Source organism: Ambystoma mexicanum, chromosome 5q, assembly GCF_040938575.1.
Source record: "Ambystoma mexicanum isolate Mex_15411 chromosome 5q, UKY_AmexF1_1, whole genome shotgun sequence".
Taxonomy (NCBI): domain Eukaryota; kingdom Metazoa; phylum Chordata; class Amphibia; order Caudata; family Ambystomatidae; genus Ambystoma; species Ambystoma mexicanum.
The window spans coordinates 672,438,251-672,459,427 of record NC_090933.1 but is presented as its reverse complement, the minus strand read 5'-3'; the positions used below and the strand labels follow the sequence as shown (position 1 = coordinate 672,459,427).

General features: G+C 44.3%; 1 protein-coding gene across 2 annotated transcripts in view; it reads right to left on the bottom strand.

The window, feature by feature from the left end:
- Positions 1-21,177, bottom strand: part of TRIM55 (tripartite motif containing 55) — a 508,360-nt gene that overhangs the window by 449,911 nt on the left and 37,272 nt on the right. For both annotated transcript variants that reach the window (XM_069621126.1, XM_069621125.1), the window contains exon 2: positions 8,748-8,920. In XM_069621126.1, the coding sequence (XP_069477227.1) occupies positions 8,748-8,920 (173 nt within the window). The remainder of the gene's footprint in view (positions 1-8,747; positions 8,921-21,177) is intronic.

The window sequence follows — 21,177 nt, the reverse complement described above, 5'->3', positions numbered from 1 at the left end:
AGGTTTATATATCGGTGCTTCTGGTTAAGGGCACTCACCTTGGACTTTACTGGAGGTGAGAGGCAAGTGCATGGGACTCTTGGAGGACGCAGATTTTTGAGGTGTGCATGGTGTCTCTGTTCACAATGTCTACTTACAAGTTGTGCCTATAATGTCTTCTAATGATAATGAACAAAAGCTCAAATAGGTTGACGGGGCTAAGTCTAAGTAACCCGTCCCTTCTATTAAGTCAGTTTCTCATTACTCTCTTCTTTGTTTAGGGAGAGTAGGTCACAATACATATCACGCAAAACACGCAAAATCTGCCCTTTGCATAAGGTTCCTGTTGCATTTTTAATTAATGAAATATATCAGACATGCCGTGCCGTACCTTTACGACTGATTCTGTTGTCTTCTCAGTGATTTTGCCATCATACTGGGCATTTCAATGACACAGACTAATCACAGCCAAGACAACATTGAATCATGTCAAAATGCATTTAATGCATGGTCAGAATCGTGTTCATCTTTACTCAATCCCATATTCTAAGTCTAATCATTTATCCAGTCTTTCAACGTTCTCAATGCTAAGAAATGGAATGTCCCCTTTACTGCCCAGTCGTAGTTGTTTTTGACAGCAAGTACATTTCATCCTTGATTTATATGCCCGGAGATGTTCCCAAATTCGTACATTCTCTTATAACAATTTCTCTATTGTTTTCACTGTAATACGTTTGAAATTTGTGCACTGCAAAGAGGCACATATGACATGCCCCATATTTGAAAAATCCCTTAAGGTTGTGGGCCAACCAAGGGCCGTATTACAGAAACGTTGCACCAGTGCAAGTGCAATTGTTCACTGTATTAGCACCAGGGAGAACATTTCTCTAGTGCAAAAGAAAATATTATTTCAATGAATGTTTGCACTAGGGCAAAGTTCATCCTACTGCTAGTACTGTTCCGCTTTACGTTCTAGAGCAGACATAGGGCCACATTATGACTGTGCCGGTCCGGAAACACCAGTGCTGGTAAACCTACCAGCACCCGTGTTTCCGGACCAGCACAGTACGACTCTGCGGGCGGGTGCCATCCCGCCTGCCAGGGCCAGAGCTGGCGGGCGGAACGGCAACTGCCCGCAAAGTTTCACAGAAGCACCGGCACTGTTATTAAGGGTGCCAGTGCATCCGTGTTCCCCATTCCGTAGGACTCGATGGGAATTAAAAAATTATTGATGCCTGTCTTCCCGGCCACCGGACTCGGACTAGAGCAGTGGCACTGGGAAGTCAGACACCAGTAATTCATTAAGGGTCCGGCGACAACCTGCCGGTTTACCAGCACAGTTACCACTAGACCCGTAAAGAGGCCCATAGACTTGTGTAAAAATCTATCGAAAGAGTACGTGTTTTGCACTAGGGCTATTTTTACCTGATCTCTAATAGTGGGAAAAACTGAGCTTTTAAAGTTTCTGTAATATGCCTTCAAGATGTGTTTGTTCCCGTAGGTTTGACGCACATATAGCTAGGACTCAATTGATTTGTAATGTGGTGCTTGCTGGTAAACCATTACTGGTTTAGCAACAATCTATTCCTTGAATACATTATCAAATGTTAGAAAATGACAATGTTTTTGTAATTTTTTGTAAATTAGACAAATATGTGATGAATATTCGGCATTGAACCTCTCTTAATTTTTATCTTTCAGAATCTTTGTTTTATGCTTTGGCGTGAGCAGGTAATTTGTTACGCGTGGTGAAACTAAGAGTTGCTTGTTCAATGTTTCTTAACATATCCTCTGAGTCAGCCTCTAGTCCTACCTATATGCAATTGCAATTCCTTTATTTGGCCTCATTCATTTTGAATGAATTATTTCCCGTTTTTCTCTGAATATGTGTCTTATGGTAATACATTTATGATTACGTGATACATGGAATATTGAGTTTACTTCTGCTTCTCTTCGTATATGTTTTAGTTTGTAGCATGTTGTTAGTAACATAAATATGCAGATCTAATAATGTGATGGCATCTGAACTCAATGTGCTGATTTGTTCTACACTAAAGAGATTTTGATTCAGCCTGTTTGTGTATTTGTCAAGATCTTCTGACATGCCTGTATGAATTTAAAAAAAAAACATATTTATGTGCCTACTCCACATAAGCACATTCCATTCTAGTGTTGAACTAGAAAGAACATTTTTAAGATCAAACTAAAGATCATCACTAGACAACAATGAAGACATCTGGTTTCATGGCATTGATAAAGTTGAAAGACTGGATAGAGAAGGAGCCCAAGAACTCTTTATCTTCAATACAAGATTGATTAAAGAAGGACTCAATACTGATCATGAATTAGAATGTTTTTCACATGATCCAGAATTTTAATGAATCTTTGCACTTTCAATATCCAGTAAAATGTTGTAATGTCTCACAACAGTACTAAATTGAAGGCATGGCAGGCTTGATGGATAAAAATACAGCATAAACCTTATATAAAAGAAAGGAGTCTGGTGTTTAGCATGATAAATCTTTTGACTAAACTCTCTCTTAACAAAGAGTATCTGATAGTGGTGTAACATGAAGTGGGTTGTGTGGCCCGGTTCGCTCATACATTCAAACATTCAAACATAATACAAAGGCACAAGGCAACGTGTCCCAACCCAGATGCACCATGACCACTCAATATTCCAGACTATGCCTAGATAGGAAATAAACACCCATTCCTTTTCACAAAAAGCTAAAATAATTTGCTCTGTGGTCTGTATGGCTTTCAGGGGTATCTCAACTGTTGTACAAGAGGAAGATATCCTTTTACATATTAGTCTGATCTAAGGGCAGTCCAGTGCAGTTTGATGAAAAGATCAAACAATGTTAGAGTCCCTCACAGTGTTGCAGCAGTTTTGGCCGCTGCAGAATTCGTACAAATAGATTTTGAAGAATTTGTTTTCACATATTTTGCTGAAAAGATATTTGGGGGTGGGTTTAGGATAATTATTAATGTAGGGGGGCCAATGGAGGTTGTAGGGGGGAGGGGTCCTCACCTCTGCATATATTTTTGGCAAAGACAAACATTACAAAATAAATAATTCAACCAAATCTACTTCGATAAAAAGAAAGCAATGAAATCACACAGAACCAATCACAGCAGACAAAAAAAGTAATGACATTGCAGTGTCAATGCGCTTTATGCTTTTTCATGACAAACATATGAAGTGAACAGAACAATACTAATCAAGTGCATCAGTAGGCAGTATCTTTCAGGAAAAAGTAAAAATAAATGGAAGACAAAATTACAGGCTAGCAGGTGTGTTCAAAAGACAGTAGCCATTAATGATGTCTGGCCCAATATCTTCTGGTCAATTCTTACAATGAAGACAGGGCATGGGCTTCTGGATCCCTCTGAGAGACTCCACTCAACTGAGCGGGGTGGTTGGTGGAAGGTTTATGGTTTTTGCATTGAAAATTATGCATCGAAATTGAAATGCTTCGTAAGAAATCCATTGAAACTAGATTCATCGAAATGCTATCTTTTGCATTAAAAGTACATATCCATCGAAACTTGTGTTTATTGTATATTGCGGGGGGTACCCACCTACCCCCCCCAACCCCACGCAGACCCCCCTTAACCCTAACCCAACCCTAACCCTAACTCTAACCCTAAATATAACCCTTAATCTAACCCTTAATGTAACCCTAAATCTAACCCTGAAACTAACCCTTAATCTAACCCTTAATCTAACCCCAAACCTAACCCTAACTCTAACCCTAACTCGCACCCTAAATCTAACCCTTAATCTAACCCTTAATCTAACCCTAAATCTAACCCCAACCCCAAATCTAGCCCTAACCCTAATTATCTATCGAAATTATCCATCGAAATTCATTCAATGAATATGCTTTTCAATGGAAACACAATTCAATTAATACATTTCGATGGATAGCATTTGATGGATAGGAATTAGATGGAAATACCAGATAACTTGGTGGAAGGCTTTAGAAGTGGCTATCTTGACTTCTTTCATGCCACGTCCCCTTGGGTTATTCTTCATTAAGGGTAAAATTACAGGCTTCTCTAGGATCACGTTCATAATTTCTGTGCCTCATGCAAGTTGATTAATTTTCTGTTAAATAAAACCTGCATGCATATTTGTTCCACCTCATTGTTGTAGCACATATTTTTGATAGTCATCTGAAATAATATAGATGACAGGTTAAGTGAGTTGGGTCGGAGTGGGCCTTTGGAGATGCAGTAATTAGGGAGATAGTGAAAGGTTTATTAAAACAAAGCGATCCCCTTAACAGTCAAGGGCTGGGAAAATTGATGTGCAGTTTGATTTCTTTTTAAAGCAGCACTAGAAGGAAATAAAAAGCGATTTGAACATTTCAGAGGTTATGCCGTCACTAAGCCTTGCACATTTTGGACTTAAAGGAACCTTCTCCAGTATAGAAAAAAAGGATCTGTTTGGTCATCGAAATAACAAACGGGGATGAGAAGAAATTCATAATTGCGGGGGCTAAGTGAGATATTAAGAGTATTGGAGGTACCTGGTGCTTTGCGAAATTACTTCAAGTCTGGGGTGGAAGATGTCAAAAGACACAGACATTCAGGATACAATGAACAAGGGCATTGAGCCAGAAGGTCAGGACAAGAGGGAGGATATAGGAGATGCAATGAATAGGACTTGGGAGAGTACATAGAGGTTTATATAGCCCAGCAAAAAGGAGAGAGTCTTGTGGTGGATTTTAATGATCAATCAAACATGTACTATTCTAACTAGTCACAGGGTGCAGGGGAAACAGATTTTAAACTACTGCATCAGGCTGTGACATGGGTACGGCCTTCTTATGTGAGAATAGGAGCTTCGACAGAGGTGGCTCTGCCAAGAGAGCAGAAGACTACTGACACCCACCATCCCGAACCGTAATTTGGTGGCATCCCCGGATCATGCAAAAGGCCGGCAGCATTAGAAATCTACCAAAATACCTTTACTTTGTTTCTCCTGATGACGGTTCTGTCTGAAATATATTCAGCACAATCAATGACAGGTTTCTTTCGCCAGACGGATATATTCGGCCTGATTCATGGAAGTGTTTTATAATGGCGCAATCCCATAGGAAAACGTTCTGTGAATCAGGCCCATTGTGTCTTCAGCCTGAAAATCAGAAGATGTATAGTACATGCGGAAGTGTTCTCCTGCAGAGAAATCTAATGAACACCTTTATCCTTTCACATGTGCCATGCAGCTAGAGTGATGCAAGTAAGTCTAGTTGTGAATCAGACTAAATGAATGTGAATTGGTGATTTTTAATGTAATTTCCTGGACACACAGCCAGATCTATTGAATTGTCTGAGTTGTTTTATGAATATGCATAGTTCGAATTTATTTCATTTTTTTAGTGTCATTGTATTTGATGCAGGGCCACACTGGGCCCATTATGAGTGCACACGCTGCTGGTATCTGCCATTTGCTAAATCACAAATCAAGAACCGTAGATGATCACTTGTATCTGGCATGATGGGCAACCCATCACACAACTTCGTGCCTCGAGTCATCTCGCCAATTACTCTTCAGGCATCTCAGAATTGCATTCTTTATTTCTCATTCTCAAGGACCATGGGATATGGAATATGTTTGTTTTTCCTAGTAGCAAGCCTGGTCTGATGTACTGCTAAAAAGACTGAAAACATTCATTTTTAACTACAGCGCTCACTGACATACTATGAAGATATCAAACTAGATAAAGAAGTCCAGTCTGAATCCCTGAAGAGATGTCACGACTCTGAATTATATTTGTCATATTTCAACTGCAGACCTCGTAAAGTCCTTAATTGGAAGGGGGCGGGAAGGTTCATGAGAATATTTCATTAATCCAACTGAACACATAATCAAAGAAGCAATTCAGATTCAGGCAATTTGGATTACAATGTCTGATCGTACCATAGATCCATACCTTGCATCCTGCGGCACAGCTCATCAATCGGACAACAAAAGATTTGACCAATTCCCCTCCTGGGAACTAGTTCATCCCTGCCCTGCTAAAGCCAGCATGGAGAACATCCCCATCCTAGCACACCAGCAGCTTCTCAGCTCAATATCTCATTGTAGTCAGATGCTTTCACTTTTCCCTTCAAGGAAACCTGCATCACACTCCTAAAAATAAATATTGACACAAACCTAGTAGCACAGCACACTACCACCCAACTGTGAACACACTATTCATTGGCAATATCCTGTAGACATACAAGAGCTGATGGAAGACACAGAAGCAAACAACCTTCACCAAGATTATCAGTTGCGGTTCCAACCTTCCAAAAGCATGGCTCCTGCCCTCTTATACAAGGGGGATGGACTCCCATATGCTCTGGATAAAAACACTGCTGCTATCCTTATCCTCCTGGACTCATCAGAGACTTTTGCCACCGTTAATCCTAGTTAATCACTTAAACGTCTCCTTTGGCATAGATAACGTGGTGCTAGAATTGATTGCCTCGTTCCTAATAGACAGAAATGCATGCATCCAGACATACCCAAATGATACACAGATCATGTTCCAACGCACAGGTTCATCCCTGGACTCTACAATAGTTCCCGGCTGTCTACTAAGCATCCAGGGTTGGATGTGCGATAACAGCCTCAGCCTGAAAGCATTATAAAATAACTGAAATCTTCCATTTTGACCCTACATTCTGCCTTCTCTTCTTTTTTCCTAGCACACCTCCATTGCGTCAGCCCACCTCCATTACGTCCCCCCATTCTCCCCAGATCTGCTAAAAATGTCTTGGGCCTCATTCCGAGTTCGGAGGTAACCACGCTGCTATTTGCGGCATGGCTCCCTCGAACTCGTCCAAACTCCGGCCTGGAAAATGGAGTAATTGCCGGTCCATTCCGAGGTCGGAGGGACCGGTAACTCCCCATTCACCAGGGCCATTCCCCATTCCCATTTCAGCTCGCATAGGGCTCAATGGGAAGGGGGAAGGCGGCATAACGGTACCGTAAATTACGGTACCGTTATTGACCCCGGAGTCCCTTTGCTAGAAGCAGGCGTTAAGGAAGAACCCGCAAAGGTAACTCGTAGTAGGGCGGTAAGGGTTTAACGGCACCGGTCTCATTACCGGTGACCGTTAACCCTTACCGCCCTACTCGGAATGAAGCAGGTTTATATCCCTTACCCAGCAGATTCATGACGTCACAAAAAATCTCTCATTTCCAGCTGCATATATTCTCAGTAGAATCCTACCAGTGCTAACTATGTCCCAAAGAGAGCAAGCTCCTTCAGCTATGATCATCTCAGGTTTGGGCTACTGTAACAGCCTCTACCCAGGTGTTCCAAAACACCTTACTCACCAACTTGAGATGAGCCAGAACAAGGCTACTGGACTGGGCCTTAAACCGCACAACTACATCACCCAAACCCAAGCCCTCATTGCTCATGTAACGGACCTCGCACAATGTAAAACCCTCTGCATCCTGCACAGAGCCTTCTGGACTTTGGCCCAAACTAAGACCAGTAAATTCTGGCCTTTAAGCTAGATAACATCATCCATTCCTCTGAACTTTATCAAAGCCCCCTTAAAAGAAAACACAGCGGGAAAGCACTTGAGACTGATGGGGTTTCTGCCTGGATTTCCCTCTCACCCGACGTGAGAGGTGTAGAAAAATATCTCTGTGTCAGAAAAAGACTGGAGGCCCTTCTCCTTAAAACATTTTTCACCCTTTTTCCCTGATTCGGTCAAAGCATTTTTCTGGCCACTTACCCACCCCATGCTTCTTTAGATTCCTGCACTTCCATTCTCCTGTCCCTCCTCTCTGATTGCCCCCCCTATTCTAGTGTGGTCCTATCTGACAATTGTTTCTGTATAATTTACATTAAGCATCATGGTTGTACCTTATCACGTTTCTTGTACTAAGCACACGTTGTCTACTGAGCACTTTCTGTATTAAGTTATTCTGCACTTGCCTGATCTGAATATTCTCCCTTGTCCCGGGACGTTAGTTCAGGGTCAACGTCCTCACCTTGGAAGCAAGACCACACAGAGCAACAAAGGTATGGACCCGGGGTCCGTGCTTAGAAGCCACTGGGTATAAAGCGTGTTATAAATACCCAATTAAATAAAAGGATCACCCAGTGACTTGTTGTAGTTGGAACCTAACAAATAACTAATCAAATTAATAAATACATGAAAACATAATGTTCCTTGAAGAACTAACAATTACAACCATTGTACAGCTATTTTATAACTCACACAGCGGGCCTCATTACGAGTTTGGAGGTAGACATGCCGTTTTTAGCGGCATGGCTACCCTGAAACTCGGGTCTACTTCTGGTTCCCGCAAAAGGGGACTTACCGGGCCATTCCGGCCTTGGAGGGCCCGGTAATTCCCTTTCGCGGGACCCGGTACATCCCCATTCCCATTTGAGCCCCCATAGGGTTCAATGGGAATAGAGAGGATGCTAACAATGGCCCCGTTAATGACGGGCCCGTTGTTAGCATCCTGTACTGCTAGCGGGTCCCACTTTGCATGTCTGGTCTGGCCAGGCGTCCAGAGCGGGCACCACTGCAGACCTCGTAATGTGGTGGCCCGGAATGAACGGTGCCGGTCCCTTACCGGCACCTTTCATTGCACGGCTGCCAGCCTCGTAATGAGGCCCAATGAGTCTTCCTTTGGTACTACACATCAATCGTACATGTTCTCTCTGTGCTCCCACCCTTTGCATCAATTAGTTGGGTCTTCATAGGAACATTCAGAAATTAGTGACGTCAGCAGTGCTTACCTTGTAGACTCCTGTTTGTAGATGTCGATGATGTTTTCCACCAGCAGGTTCCTCTGCAGTCCGTACACTCCGTGCCGGTCCAGAATCACTTCATGCCTACAGGAAGGGCACCTGAACCGGCCCCCGGAGGCCACCGTGGTCCCTCCTCTTGTTGGTAGGTAGGAGTTCGAGGCCTGTTCTTGCCAAGTAATGAGAATTGCCGTTAATAGCAGCACACATCTTCAATATTCATCACATGTCAACTCTTTCTACTTTCACATTGCTAATAAGCATTGCTGTCTTGAACCACTGGGCACCTAGTGTAAATGCTTTCAGTGAAATGTCTATATCGGAGGACAGAAACAGCTCGATAGAGTAGGCAACACAAACATGGTATTGGTGAGGGGGATAGTTCAAGGGCAACGCGTTTATCTTGGAAACAGGACAACACAGTGCAACACAGGTTCAATTCCCAGGCTTAGAAACCAATCTCGGGTATTCAGTGTGTTATAAAAGAACAATTATAATTTTATAACAGCCTTTCAAAATGCTTTTCAATGATATTTTTGCTGCAGGTTTTTTTTTTTTTTTTTTTATAAACGAGGAACCATTGTTGTCTTGAATTAAAATTCAATTGATACATATTTTAGATTATACAAATGTGTGTCTGGTGTGTGGGGGGTGGGTAATGGGAGAAATATGCACATGCATGTATGCAGTAAAGGGAATCACACAAGTTGCAAATAATATACAGCACTGTAATTGGGAGGTGAATAACGTTGCCCTCTTTAATGGAACTACATTCAACTTTTCAACTTTCCAAAACCCTTTTACAGCCAACTTCTAATTTCTTCGAAGCGTTTGGCGAGGTTCTGTACCGTGTGTATGCGGAACTGAATGAATCTGTCTGAAGAAGATTAACAACATACTCTGAACTTTTGGAAAGTTTTGAGAAGGTTCCTCTGTGAGGCAAAGTTATAAGAGGTCAAAATTAAATGTCCATTCCAAATCCAAACAGGTCATTTGTGCTGAAGTGTAGCACAAGCAGAACTGCTGTACGGATTGATAGCAGCAATGCTCTGAGAACAGTCACCACTGGCGCATCGGTAGACCGTGCTCAGTGGGCACTGTAGGTAGGTTTGGTCCTGTCATGGGCAAAGACATTGTGGCATCCTTGACCAGCAGGTTCAGACGTTGGATCATGCTGCGCCCTGGCCCAGCAAGTAATATGAATAGATTTGCTCATGCCTCAGGTACAGGGACCATAGACAATGAGACAGTGCCGAGTGGGCACAGAAGGTGGTGGCACCCAGCCCAGGGCATAGTGTGCAGACAAGTCCCAAACGCAGTGACTGCCGGGTATGGGCGGAGACCATGCCTTGTATGCACAGGTGGTAGATTGGTTCTTCCTGGGGCACTCAATTGAACACATGTTGATAGATTATTTACATAAAAAGAGAAACGAAATTCACTAGGAAATATTTGGTAAATAAAGATATGGTTAAACAGGGGCAACACTTCCTTGACCTACAAAATTGCGATTCATATTTAAATTCAGGGATTAGAAAGGTGTAGGTGTATGGTTAATATGGAGCACATTTTAAATCAAGGTTTTGGGAGTAGGTGTAAGAAGGATATTGAATTTTGAAATTACAAAATGCATAATTTCTTGATTTGTACTGATGATATAGATCTATGATTACAATCAGTGCTTTAAGTGGGTCGGGGCCAGCCGGGGCCTGGCGACGGCAGTCTCCAAAAAGTGGGGCTGAACTGGGGCCCTGCTGGGGCCCCCGATCCCTCCATACCAAGGCGGGACACATTATCCCTCCACGGCCACGACTGGAGATGCTCCACAATTTTCAAATCAGGCAAGCTGATTCACAGAAGTGCCAGCCAGTCACAGCGTCACTTAAATTCAGCAACCTTATGGTCACGAGAGGAAGTTACGGTCCCTTTGTTTCCCTACCCCCTCCCCAGGTCAACAAGTCATCTTTGACCCTCGGCGAACCTGAGGGTACCCAGATTCGCTGAGGGTCAATTGTGTACTTTTCAAACCATCTTTACATAGTATTTTGTTTATAAAGATGGCTTGGAAAGTACACAATCCAAGCCATCTTTTATATAGCTTTGTTGGAAAAGACGCCTCTGGCTTTGTCCATCGCAAAACTTTATAAAAGATGGCTTGAATTGTGTACTTTTCAAGCCATCTTGAAGTATGCAAACAGATATATAAATGCAAGCATTTATATATTTGTGTGCGTACCTTAATATGGTTTCCTTACTTTTAAAGCCATCTTTTATAAACATGGAAATATGTTACATATTTCTATGTTTATAAATGATGGCTTGAAAAGTACACAAACTATAGTAAGCTATGCATACAAATATATAAATGCTTACATACATTTATATATATGTTTGCGTACCTTACTATGGTAATGTTCAGGCCATGCCCCTCATAGAAGCCAAGCTCCCAAATGAGGGCCCCCCTCAATTTCTTACCCCACTTAAAGCACTAAGTACAATGCAAGGCCTAAAAAACACTGATCTTCCCAAGTTACGGTTAGCAACACAACCATATCTCACCTCTGACATACATAGCACATGAGACACACATGACCTCACATGAAATCACAAATGGCATCAACACTGACATATCTGATGGCATCACAAATTATAGCACCAAAGAGGGAAAGGGGACAGTGTGTTTGTGTTTAAAGTAGGAAGACATTATGAGGTATGTTTTTAAGACATGCCCAGAGAGTGCCGAGGGTAGAACTGAAGTGTCTGTGGCATGGAAGGAGGGCATGCTCCAGACAGGCTGGGGCATACCCCATACTCGAGGTATCACTGCATACCACGCCCTGTGCCTGCTGTGGAGATGGCTGGTCCCGAAGGCCATGCCCAAGACAGAGTTTCTACCATGGGAAACTGTGGATATAGACACTCTGTTTGGGGCATGACTGCCAGCCATGCCTCGGGCGCAATTCCAAAATCTCTGGGTACTCTGGAGTTGGTTACTTCATCTACTGTAGGGCATGGGCACAGGTCAACCCATGGCCACCACATGCACATGGAATGCAACCAGTCCATTTCATCTGGCTGCTGTTTGAAGGTGTACCACATGTGGTGCATAGCTATGTGAAACATGCCCTGCGAGCAATGCCCAAAGGCCAAGGACAAAGGAACCTTGACTGTGGGCATTTTGAGCATTGGAAGTTTCAGCAGTAGACACAGGGACCTCTTAACAAGAGCACTAGTGTGAGTGCAAAGGCATAAGGCAGGGCCAGTAAATAGCACTCCCGGGGCAACCCTGTGCTCGATGTCCTGTTCCTAAGTTGATGCGGGTATTATGAGTGAGGCAAAGTTCCAGGATACGCTCTATTCTCACGAGTCATAATGTTTAATATCTTTGATAATGTCAGTGGTGATGTCATAGGTCATAGCCTCAGTGATGTTGTTGATCTGTGATTTCAAGTGTGATATGAACTGTGCATGGCGGTGGGGGAATTGTGGTTGGGTTGCTAAGCATAACTAGGACATGTCAGTAATATTTCGATTTTGCATCGTTATCATGACATTCTTTCAATTAAAGTTCTTTCAGTGATAATATACTTTTATATATACATACATGGTTGTGCATATTGGCCAGTGGTTGGTGCAATGTCACATTTATTTAACTACTAAAGGAATAAAATGTGATGGAATAGCCGAGAATCATGGCGCCCCTTGCACTCACGCGTCTGTGAAATGTAAAGTGATATTTCAGATTGTACTTTTGATGATCCTGTAGTTATGGTTAATTCGGTCCACCCATAGAGTAGAACGAGGGGCGGCTTCTGCATAATGCGTGACGGGGCGCAGTCCTGCGCGTCGTCCACTATGGACAAGCCAAATGCAGCTCAAGGAAAGCAATCCCAAGACCTCCTGGATTGTCTATGACTGTCAAAGGGAAACCTGCTTCCGCTTGACACTTTAAGTTCCCCAGCGCACGTGCCCAATAGGCCATGTAATGCTGAGAGTATTTTGCTTCCCCAACTTTGCACAATCCATTCGGGATGCAGGCAGGTTAACTGCATGCATAACTGTGCGCAGGGGATGCTTGTGTGCTCCCCATGCATTTAGGCCTCCCTGGGCGTTGTTTAGGAGGTGTTCCGGCTCCCCTGCGAATGCCCTCAGGAACCAGTAAACTCTCTCTGCTTCCTGGGTACTGTGGACCTTCATGGAAGATTACCTCGGGACTGGGGTTGTAGGCAAGGAGATTGTTTCTATTGTAATGTATATATGTACGTATGGGTGCATGCAAGTTTGTGCCTCTGTGCGAGGGGAAGAGATGAGGTGCGAGAGGGGGAGCGAGGCTTCAATGCTGTGTCCTGGAACACCCCCACCCCCTCACACTTGCATGTGTTTATGACCATCAAGAGTAAATTAGACATGATTCATGTTCCCTCTACTTTTGATGCCCATTTTGTGATTTGGGGCAAGTCTGGCTTATGTTGGTGGGCCAGTCTGGATATATTTTTTACTGCGGCACATTAAAAAAAATATCTCGACTGGCCCACCAGTGTAGGCCAGCCTTACCACGTAATTACAAAATAGGCATCAAGAGTAAAGCAAACATGTATCAAGAGTACGGCAAACATAATGTATGCTGGCTTTACTCTTGATGCCCTTTTACTTATTACGTGGCAAGAGTGACCTACATTGGTGGGCGAGTTGTAAATACCAAATTCATGTAATTGCCATGTTTCTTTGCCTCAGCAAGACTTAAACCCATTGCCCATGTTATAGCATTATGTCCATGTAAAACCAACTGCATTTGTGTCCGCACACGAGGCCCAGGGTTTCGCCTGGAACAGATATTACTCACAGGCTTAGGAATGTTCCCTCTGCTCTCCGTTCCTGTAAAGGCTACATAAATAATGTCTGTTAAAACTCTTGCACTTCCCGTCCTGTCTAAAGCTGCCGTGCGAGTCAGCATGCATTCATTGACCCTGGGGTCTCCTCTATGAATGATGATTGCTAGCATCCTCACTCTTTCCCGAAACATAAGCATAAAGCGTATCTATATTCGGAGTTGTTATTCTCTGGGATATGTGGGAAGGGGAACTTGTGTCAGAGCTCGTGCGTCATTCTGTAAAAGATATGTCCTGCTATTGTCCAGCAGCCCATGAATGGATATTATTATCACTACCGCGGCAAGATATGTGTAGTTTGCAAATTCCCCACTGTGTCAAATGTGATGAATTAGCTTGTTTTTACGACCACGCATGTTAAAGATTACACGTGCATCCTGAAGGATATTTTGACTTGCTTAGATAAGCTATATGAGTAATGACCACTTGCAAATGTTCGGCCTTTGTAAAATGTCACCGCAAGGGCTGGAATAACAGCCAAAAGTGTTTTGGAAGGAAACTGTATGTCAGGAAGTGCCTGGGCTTCGTGCCAGCCATAAGACTCAATGTAATCGTTTTCCTATAAAGAGCCTGCTCACTGTAATGTTAGTAGCTCACTCTAGATATCCCTGAACTGGTGGACCTTGCAGTTGCAGTCCATCGCTTTGATGCGTGCCTTCCATTGAGCTCCCGTCTCCGGTGGACGACTTAACTGGGCCCAAACACTATCGCACCTTTTAATGCAAACAGCGCGGTCCTCCCTTGAGACGGAGATCAAGAAGAAGGAGAGAACGACTGCTCTGCCAAGGACCAGACGAACCAGACAGAGGGGAGGTCTCCTTGGTGCGGTGAGTGCATTTTGTGTCTGCAGAAAGTATTGGTGGATGGTAAGCCACATTGGTATCAGTTTTTTGGTACGTATTATTTTGATTGTAGTAAGGATATTGTAATTAATAATGGGGAATTTGTGCGATAGAAATAAGAATGAGGAACCTATGCATGCGCCTGCTGAAGGCACTCCATGTTACACTATGTTAACCAATTATGGGTTGGGGGCGGTACAATTTGGTAAAAACTGGGAGGAATACACAAAGAAGTCCATTCAATTTAAATGGCCCAAAGCAGGCACTTTTTGTATACCCATAATCGAAAATCTTGAATTAGTGTTACTAAAAAGAAGGGTTCGCCCCGCCCAGCATGATGCTATTCGCCAGTGGCGAACAGAAGCGATAAAGCAGAAAATGTCCCAAGATAAAAAGGATAGGAAAAAGCAAAAACGGACCTTACAGGAGAAGGCATGTGAATTAGATAACAAAGAGTTTGAACACCGGCTAGATGTAGAGGATCGGGCTGCATTGATAAAATTCAGTAAAGGCATGTACCCACTCCTCCCCAAGCCAGAGAAAGAGATAGTCAGCCTTGACAGCGAGGCTGATCAGGATACAATCAGATTGACAGAGAACCTTTTGCGATTAACAACACCTGTCAGACCCCAGCCTAACGGCACGCACCTTGCCCCGACTGCACCCCCTCCCCCTGAAAACCCACCCCCATATGGTACCCAGACTGGTACTATGGACCCAAATGGTGTCGAGGAGCAGGAAGTAGGGCGCTTATCTAGACAGGGGCCCTTCTTCCCCCGGTTGAATATGCAAAATTAGAGCGCATGGCACAACAAGTGTTTGATAACCCGACCTCAGGGATAAAACAAAGGTTATATACCTGCCAAAAGAAGGAATTTCGACAGGTAATGAAAATGCATTGTGACCTTCTTCATGCATGGCTGAGGAATGAGGCTAAACGCCAGTGGCCCGTGGGTTTGTTTGATATTTATAAGGCCATTGACACTGAGAAAGATCGGGCAACCCTGTGGCACCAGTATGACCAAATCATTGACGAGGTAACAAAAGTTATGAAAGATTATGATGATCAGTTAAAAGAGGAAGAAGAGGAACGTTATAGAAGAGAGCAGTCTTTGCATGATGCCAAACCGACGGGAAAGGCGCTGGTTAAAAGGATATATGATGAAAAGGAGCCAGGGAAGGTGGGATATTGGACGGATCTATTTACCACCCATAGCAAGGCAACCCGACTGGTATGCTTGCAAGAGCTTTTGAACAAAATGGGATCAGAATGTGAAACAGGAGCGCGGGAGGATGTTTGCAAAAAGGTGAGAGAGTGCCAGGCTGAATTGAAAACGTATAAACCCAACTGGGAAGCGGAGGATCTTAGGACGGGTAGATTGTTCAAAGAATTATTGGAAGTGTTTCTCCCAGGGGCCCAGCTGGTCCAAGTAATGGCACCACTGAGGGAATGTGCGCCCATTGTTACAGCAGCCACGACCCAAGTGACAAGACCCTCACGGTAACCAAAACATATGTCTATGTACCCCTCAGTAGAGCAGAACTGTTTAGTATAATAAAAAGCACCCCAGACCCTAGGACCAATGCCGCGGGATTCTACAAAGAGTTGAGAGCGCTATTTAAAATGTGTACCCTGACTCTGCAGGACATTGATCATGTAATGTCCGCCGTGACCCCGGCTGATGTATGGGAACCTTTTAGATCTCGGGACCCCCCTGGGCATGCCATCAATTGGACAGAGTTAGAAAAACAGGATACAGACCGGAAACCAACTGACCTCATTCCAGAGGACCTAAAAACGCTAGGGATAAGAATATTAAGGGCACTGAGTAGCGTGTTGCCAGAGGTGGATGTGAATGTAGAAAAAATGGATGCAGTTATGCAAGGCCCTGCAGAAACAGTTGGGGACTATTTTCTGAAATTTGAGAATGCATTTAAGGCACACAATGGCCAGTCTGTTAGCAACCCCACGGGTCAGAGATATTTCGCCATGGGCTTTGTGAAGGGTTTACGAAAAGGAATTAAGAAACCACTTAAATTGGGCGAGAATACTTGGCAGGCAAGCACCCCATCCCAGATCCTAGAGATGGCTAAATATTACGAGCGACAGGAAGAGGAAGCAAAGGAAGGTAAGAAACAGGCAGATAGGAATCTAAAAAATAAGGTGCTAATGCAACAATTGGTGCAACCACCTTACAGTAAACCAAAGGGCCAGAAACCCCAGGTAAGAAACCCTACAGGTAACACTACGCAATGGACACCCCCGCGAATAGACCAATGCTCATTTTGCAAGCAGACGGGACATTGGAAGAATGAGTGTCCCATATTGATGACGCGGAATGGTCAACCGGCGGGTGGGAGAGGAAGGGGCCGAGGTGGACCCCCCGCGGGACCACCTCAAGGCCAGGGAAGGTTTGTAAACCCCGAAAATAATGTATTCTCAAACAGCGCAGCACAGCGACAAATGGTTGGAGTGGATGGCAATGAGTTTGTGGAGGATGAACTAAGTGGAATGATGTTCTTTGATAACACAGCAGCAATGAGTTGAAACGCCCCTAGTGAACCTGAGGAGATGGTGTCTGTTCCTATAGACCAGAAAGGACCGTATGTTAAATTGCAGATAGGACAGCACCCCACCGTTAGATGCTTGGTCGATACCGGAGCAGGTAACAGCTCGGTTGACGCCAAGGCCGTCCCCTCAGTTCCACTATCGGGTGAAAACAAAGTTTCTGTAGGGTTTGGTGGGGAACCCATATGTACTCCAGTGTCCCAGAGAATTGAGACGTCTATATGTGGAGTGAAATTGACTAACAAATGGTTACTTACTAGCAGGTGCCTCGAGAATCTCCTTGGGTTGGATCTTTTGAAAGCTTTAAATGTGACTATCTATTGTTCCCCAACAGGCGTTCGTATGACCATATGTAAATCCAAAATTGGTGGTTGTTATTTGGTTGAACCATTGCCACCAGAGTTACAGGAACTGCCCGCAGAGGGCTGCTGGTAGTAATGATGTAGGTGTTTTGAACATTCCCCCTGTTGTGATCAAGGTAAAACATGGGGTCCCTTTACCCCGAACCCCGCAGTACAAAATATCTCCAGAAGGGGAAGCAGCATTGGTAAGGATTGTACAGGATCTAATGCGACTTGGGGTTGTTGAAGAGTGTGATGACAGCCCATGTAACTCCCCAATTCTCCCGGTTCATAAGAAAGGAGATGAAGTGACCCCGTATAGATTTGTCATTGATCTTAGGAGAATTAATAAGGTTGTGGACCCCAGGTATCCAGTTGTCCCTAGTGTAACAAGTATTCTCACTATGGTCCCTCCCACGGCCACTCACTTTAGTGTCGTGGATTTAAAAAACGCCTTTTTCTCCATACCCATAGCTGAAGAATCTAGATACCTTTTCTCCTTTGTATTAGCACAGCGACAATACAGGTTTTGTCGAGCACCCCAAGGTTACACAGAGAGCCCAGCTATTTTTAGCCAAGCACTAAAACAGCAGTTGGATGAAATTCTGTTACTCTCTGGTGTGATGCTCATACAATATGTGGATGATATTCTCATTTGTGGAGATACTGAATTAAGTTGTAAAGAAGGTACCCTGATTGTGTTACAGCATTTGGCATACCATGGCCACAAAGTGTCGCTTAAGAAAATGCAGTATGTACAGTCCAAGGTTGATTATTTGGGATATGTCCTCACTGCAGAGGGTCGATCACTGTCACCTGAGAGGGTACGGTTAATACAGGAAATGGCCTATCCCAGTACCTTTAAAGAATTGAGACGACTGTTAGGTATTACCTCATATTGCCGTCATTGGGTCCCAGAGTTCTCCCTGATAGCTAAGCCCCTGTTACAATGTTTGAAAACAGAAAAAGATCAGACACCCTTCACTTGCACACAAGAAATGAGAGAGGCCTGCGATGCTCTGAAAAGCACATTGTGCAGTGCCCCAGGGCTCGGGACACCCAATTACGGCAAGCCTTTTACTCTTTTTGTACATGAACAGCAAGGTTGTGCCCTATCTGTATTGACACAGGAACAAAATGGAAGGCAAAGGCCTTGTGCTTATTTTTCTGGCACCTTGGATAGTGTGGCTGCAGCGCTTCCCCCATGTATGCGATCAGTTGCTGCAGCAGCGGTAGCTCTTAAGCAAAGCGCTGGTTTAGTGTTGGGAACTGCCGTCATTGTAAAAGTTCCCCATGCTGTGGACGTATTGCTCAATAGAACTCAGACTCAGCACCTCACAGCTGCCCGCTTAACGCAATATGAACAGATATTGTTTGCACCAAATGTAACTATCATGAGATGTAATACTTTGAACCCGGCTTCCCTTTTGCCCTTGCCGAGTGGGGAGGGAGATCAAGACATGCATGATTGCCTTATACGCACTGATGAACAGACCCGAGGTAGGGTCGATCTGAGTGACCTTCCCCTAGAGGGAGGTGATGGGATTCTATTTTGTGATGGCTCATGTTACAAACTGGAAAATGGGGAGACAGTGACTGGGTACGCAATAACAACTGAAAGTGAAATTGTCCATATGGAACGCATACCCGAGTTATCAGCGCAAGCTGCAGAATTAAGGGCATTAACAAAGGCTCTGGAATTAAGCAAAGATTTAGCTGTGACCATCTATACGGATTCAGCTTATGCACATGGCGTGGCCTTTAATTTTGGTCTACTGTGGAAAGAGCGAGGGTTTCTTACCTCGCATGGAACAAAAATAAAACATGGTAATTTGATAAACAAACTATTAGCGGCATTGGCTGAACCCGCCCAGGTGGCTATAGTGAAATGCTCCGCCCATAAAAAGGTAGATTTTGTGGGGCAGGGGAACGATTTAGCAGACCAAGTGGCTAAATATGCTGCAGAACACTGTAAATTGCCCGTTCCAGAGTGTAACATGCTGCAAAGGAATGTGGAAGGGAAAGGGGATGAGGGCGGTTTGGAAAAGGGCCCTGAGGAGATAGTAAAGGACATTCAAAAGGAAGCGGCAGATTGCGAAATTAAAGTTTTGACTAAAGACAGTAACAATGGACAAACTCCTAAAGGGGTGTGGCTGGACAAAATCAAAATGAGGTGGTTGCTCCCTGACAGTTATTTACCCATGGTAGTCGATATGGCACATGGGAATGCCCATGTTAATGCAGGTGCAATGGAGGACATTCTGAGCAAAGTATGGAAAAACCGGAAAATTGGATCCTATTGCAGGAGATGGGCAGCACAGTGTGCTGTCTGCCTCCAGCATAATGTGGGCAAATCTGTGAAAGTACCAGCAGGTCATAGCAGACTTCCTACGCAGCCATTTGAGGTGGTGTATATGGACTTCATACAAATGGAACCAGTTGCTAAATTAAAATATTGTCTTGTTATGAGGTGTGGGTTCTCTGGTTGGACGGATGCTTGCCCCCTAAGAGACAACACTGCTATTTCCACAGCTAAATGCATCCTGAACTACTGGGTGCCCCAGTACACAGTGCCCAGCTTTCTGTATTCCGACAACGGAGTACACTTTACAGGTCAAGTTGTGAAGTATGTATGTACTGCCTTGGGTATCGATCAGCGAATCCATTCTGTCTATCATCCCAAGTGTGCTGGGATTATTGAACGATTGAATGCCGTAGTGAAAAACAAACTGGCAAAAATATGTGCCTCTACAAACCTGAAGTGGCCAGATGCCCTTCCCTTGGCATTGTTGAGTATGCGGACCACTCCAAAGGGGACGCACAAATTGTCCCCTTTTGAAATTGTAATGGGCCGCCCTCCAAGTGCATGGTCCATCCCAAAGCCAAGAGTTATTGGTAATATTGAACAACCACTGTTGAGGGATTATTGTGCTGAGCTCACGCATAAACTGTCTATTATCCATCAACAGGTGAAAGACGCAGCCCCGTCAGCTTTGGAAGGAGAAGGCCACGCCATCAAACCAGGGGACTACGTCCTCGTGAAGAGTTTTGATCGCACCAATTGCCTGCAGGCCCGCTGGAAGGGGCCATTTTTGGTCCTACTGGCGACGCAAACTGCTGTGAAGGTTGCTGGCCACAAAACGTGGATCCATGCCAACAATCTTAAAAAGGCACCACCTCAGATAGCCCATCCCCCGACCAAGGACACAGACCACTTCGCAGCCGAACCTACGGAGGACACTCCCAGGTATCACCTACGCCCTAGGAAGCACCATTGATTGCCTATGTTTGAACTCTGACATCTGTGTGAGAGGACTTGGTAAAGGGTCGGAACAAACAAAGGACAACCGAGACACAGATGAAGTGGCCTCAGCAGCCCCTCCTGGGTATGAAGTAGCCCCACCGAGACACAGATGAAACGGCCTCAGCGTCCCCTCAAGGGTAGGAAGTAGCCTCAACGAGACGTGTCAAGGTAAGGTGCCAGAAGCGGTGACTGCAGGACGGGTTATACTGTGCAACCCTTGCGATCTAGCGCATAAACGGACGCCACCGTTAGGGTAATTGTTAGGGACTTTTTGAACATTTTTGTGTAAATATCTAATATATATAACGTGTGACATTTAACGACCAAGTTCCGGAACTCAGCCATTTGGGATTAGCCATGTGCGAGGGAACAAAACAGGTTGTTACAATGAATGACGAGGACGCAGGGCAGAGGCGTCCACGAGTTGACAGATATGCATGCACCCCAAAGGAAAAGCTCTTCTTATCCCTTGTCTG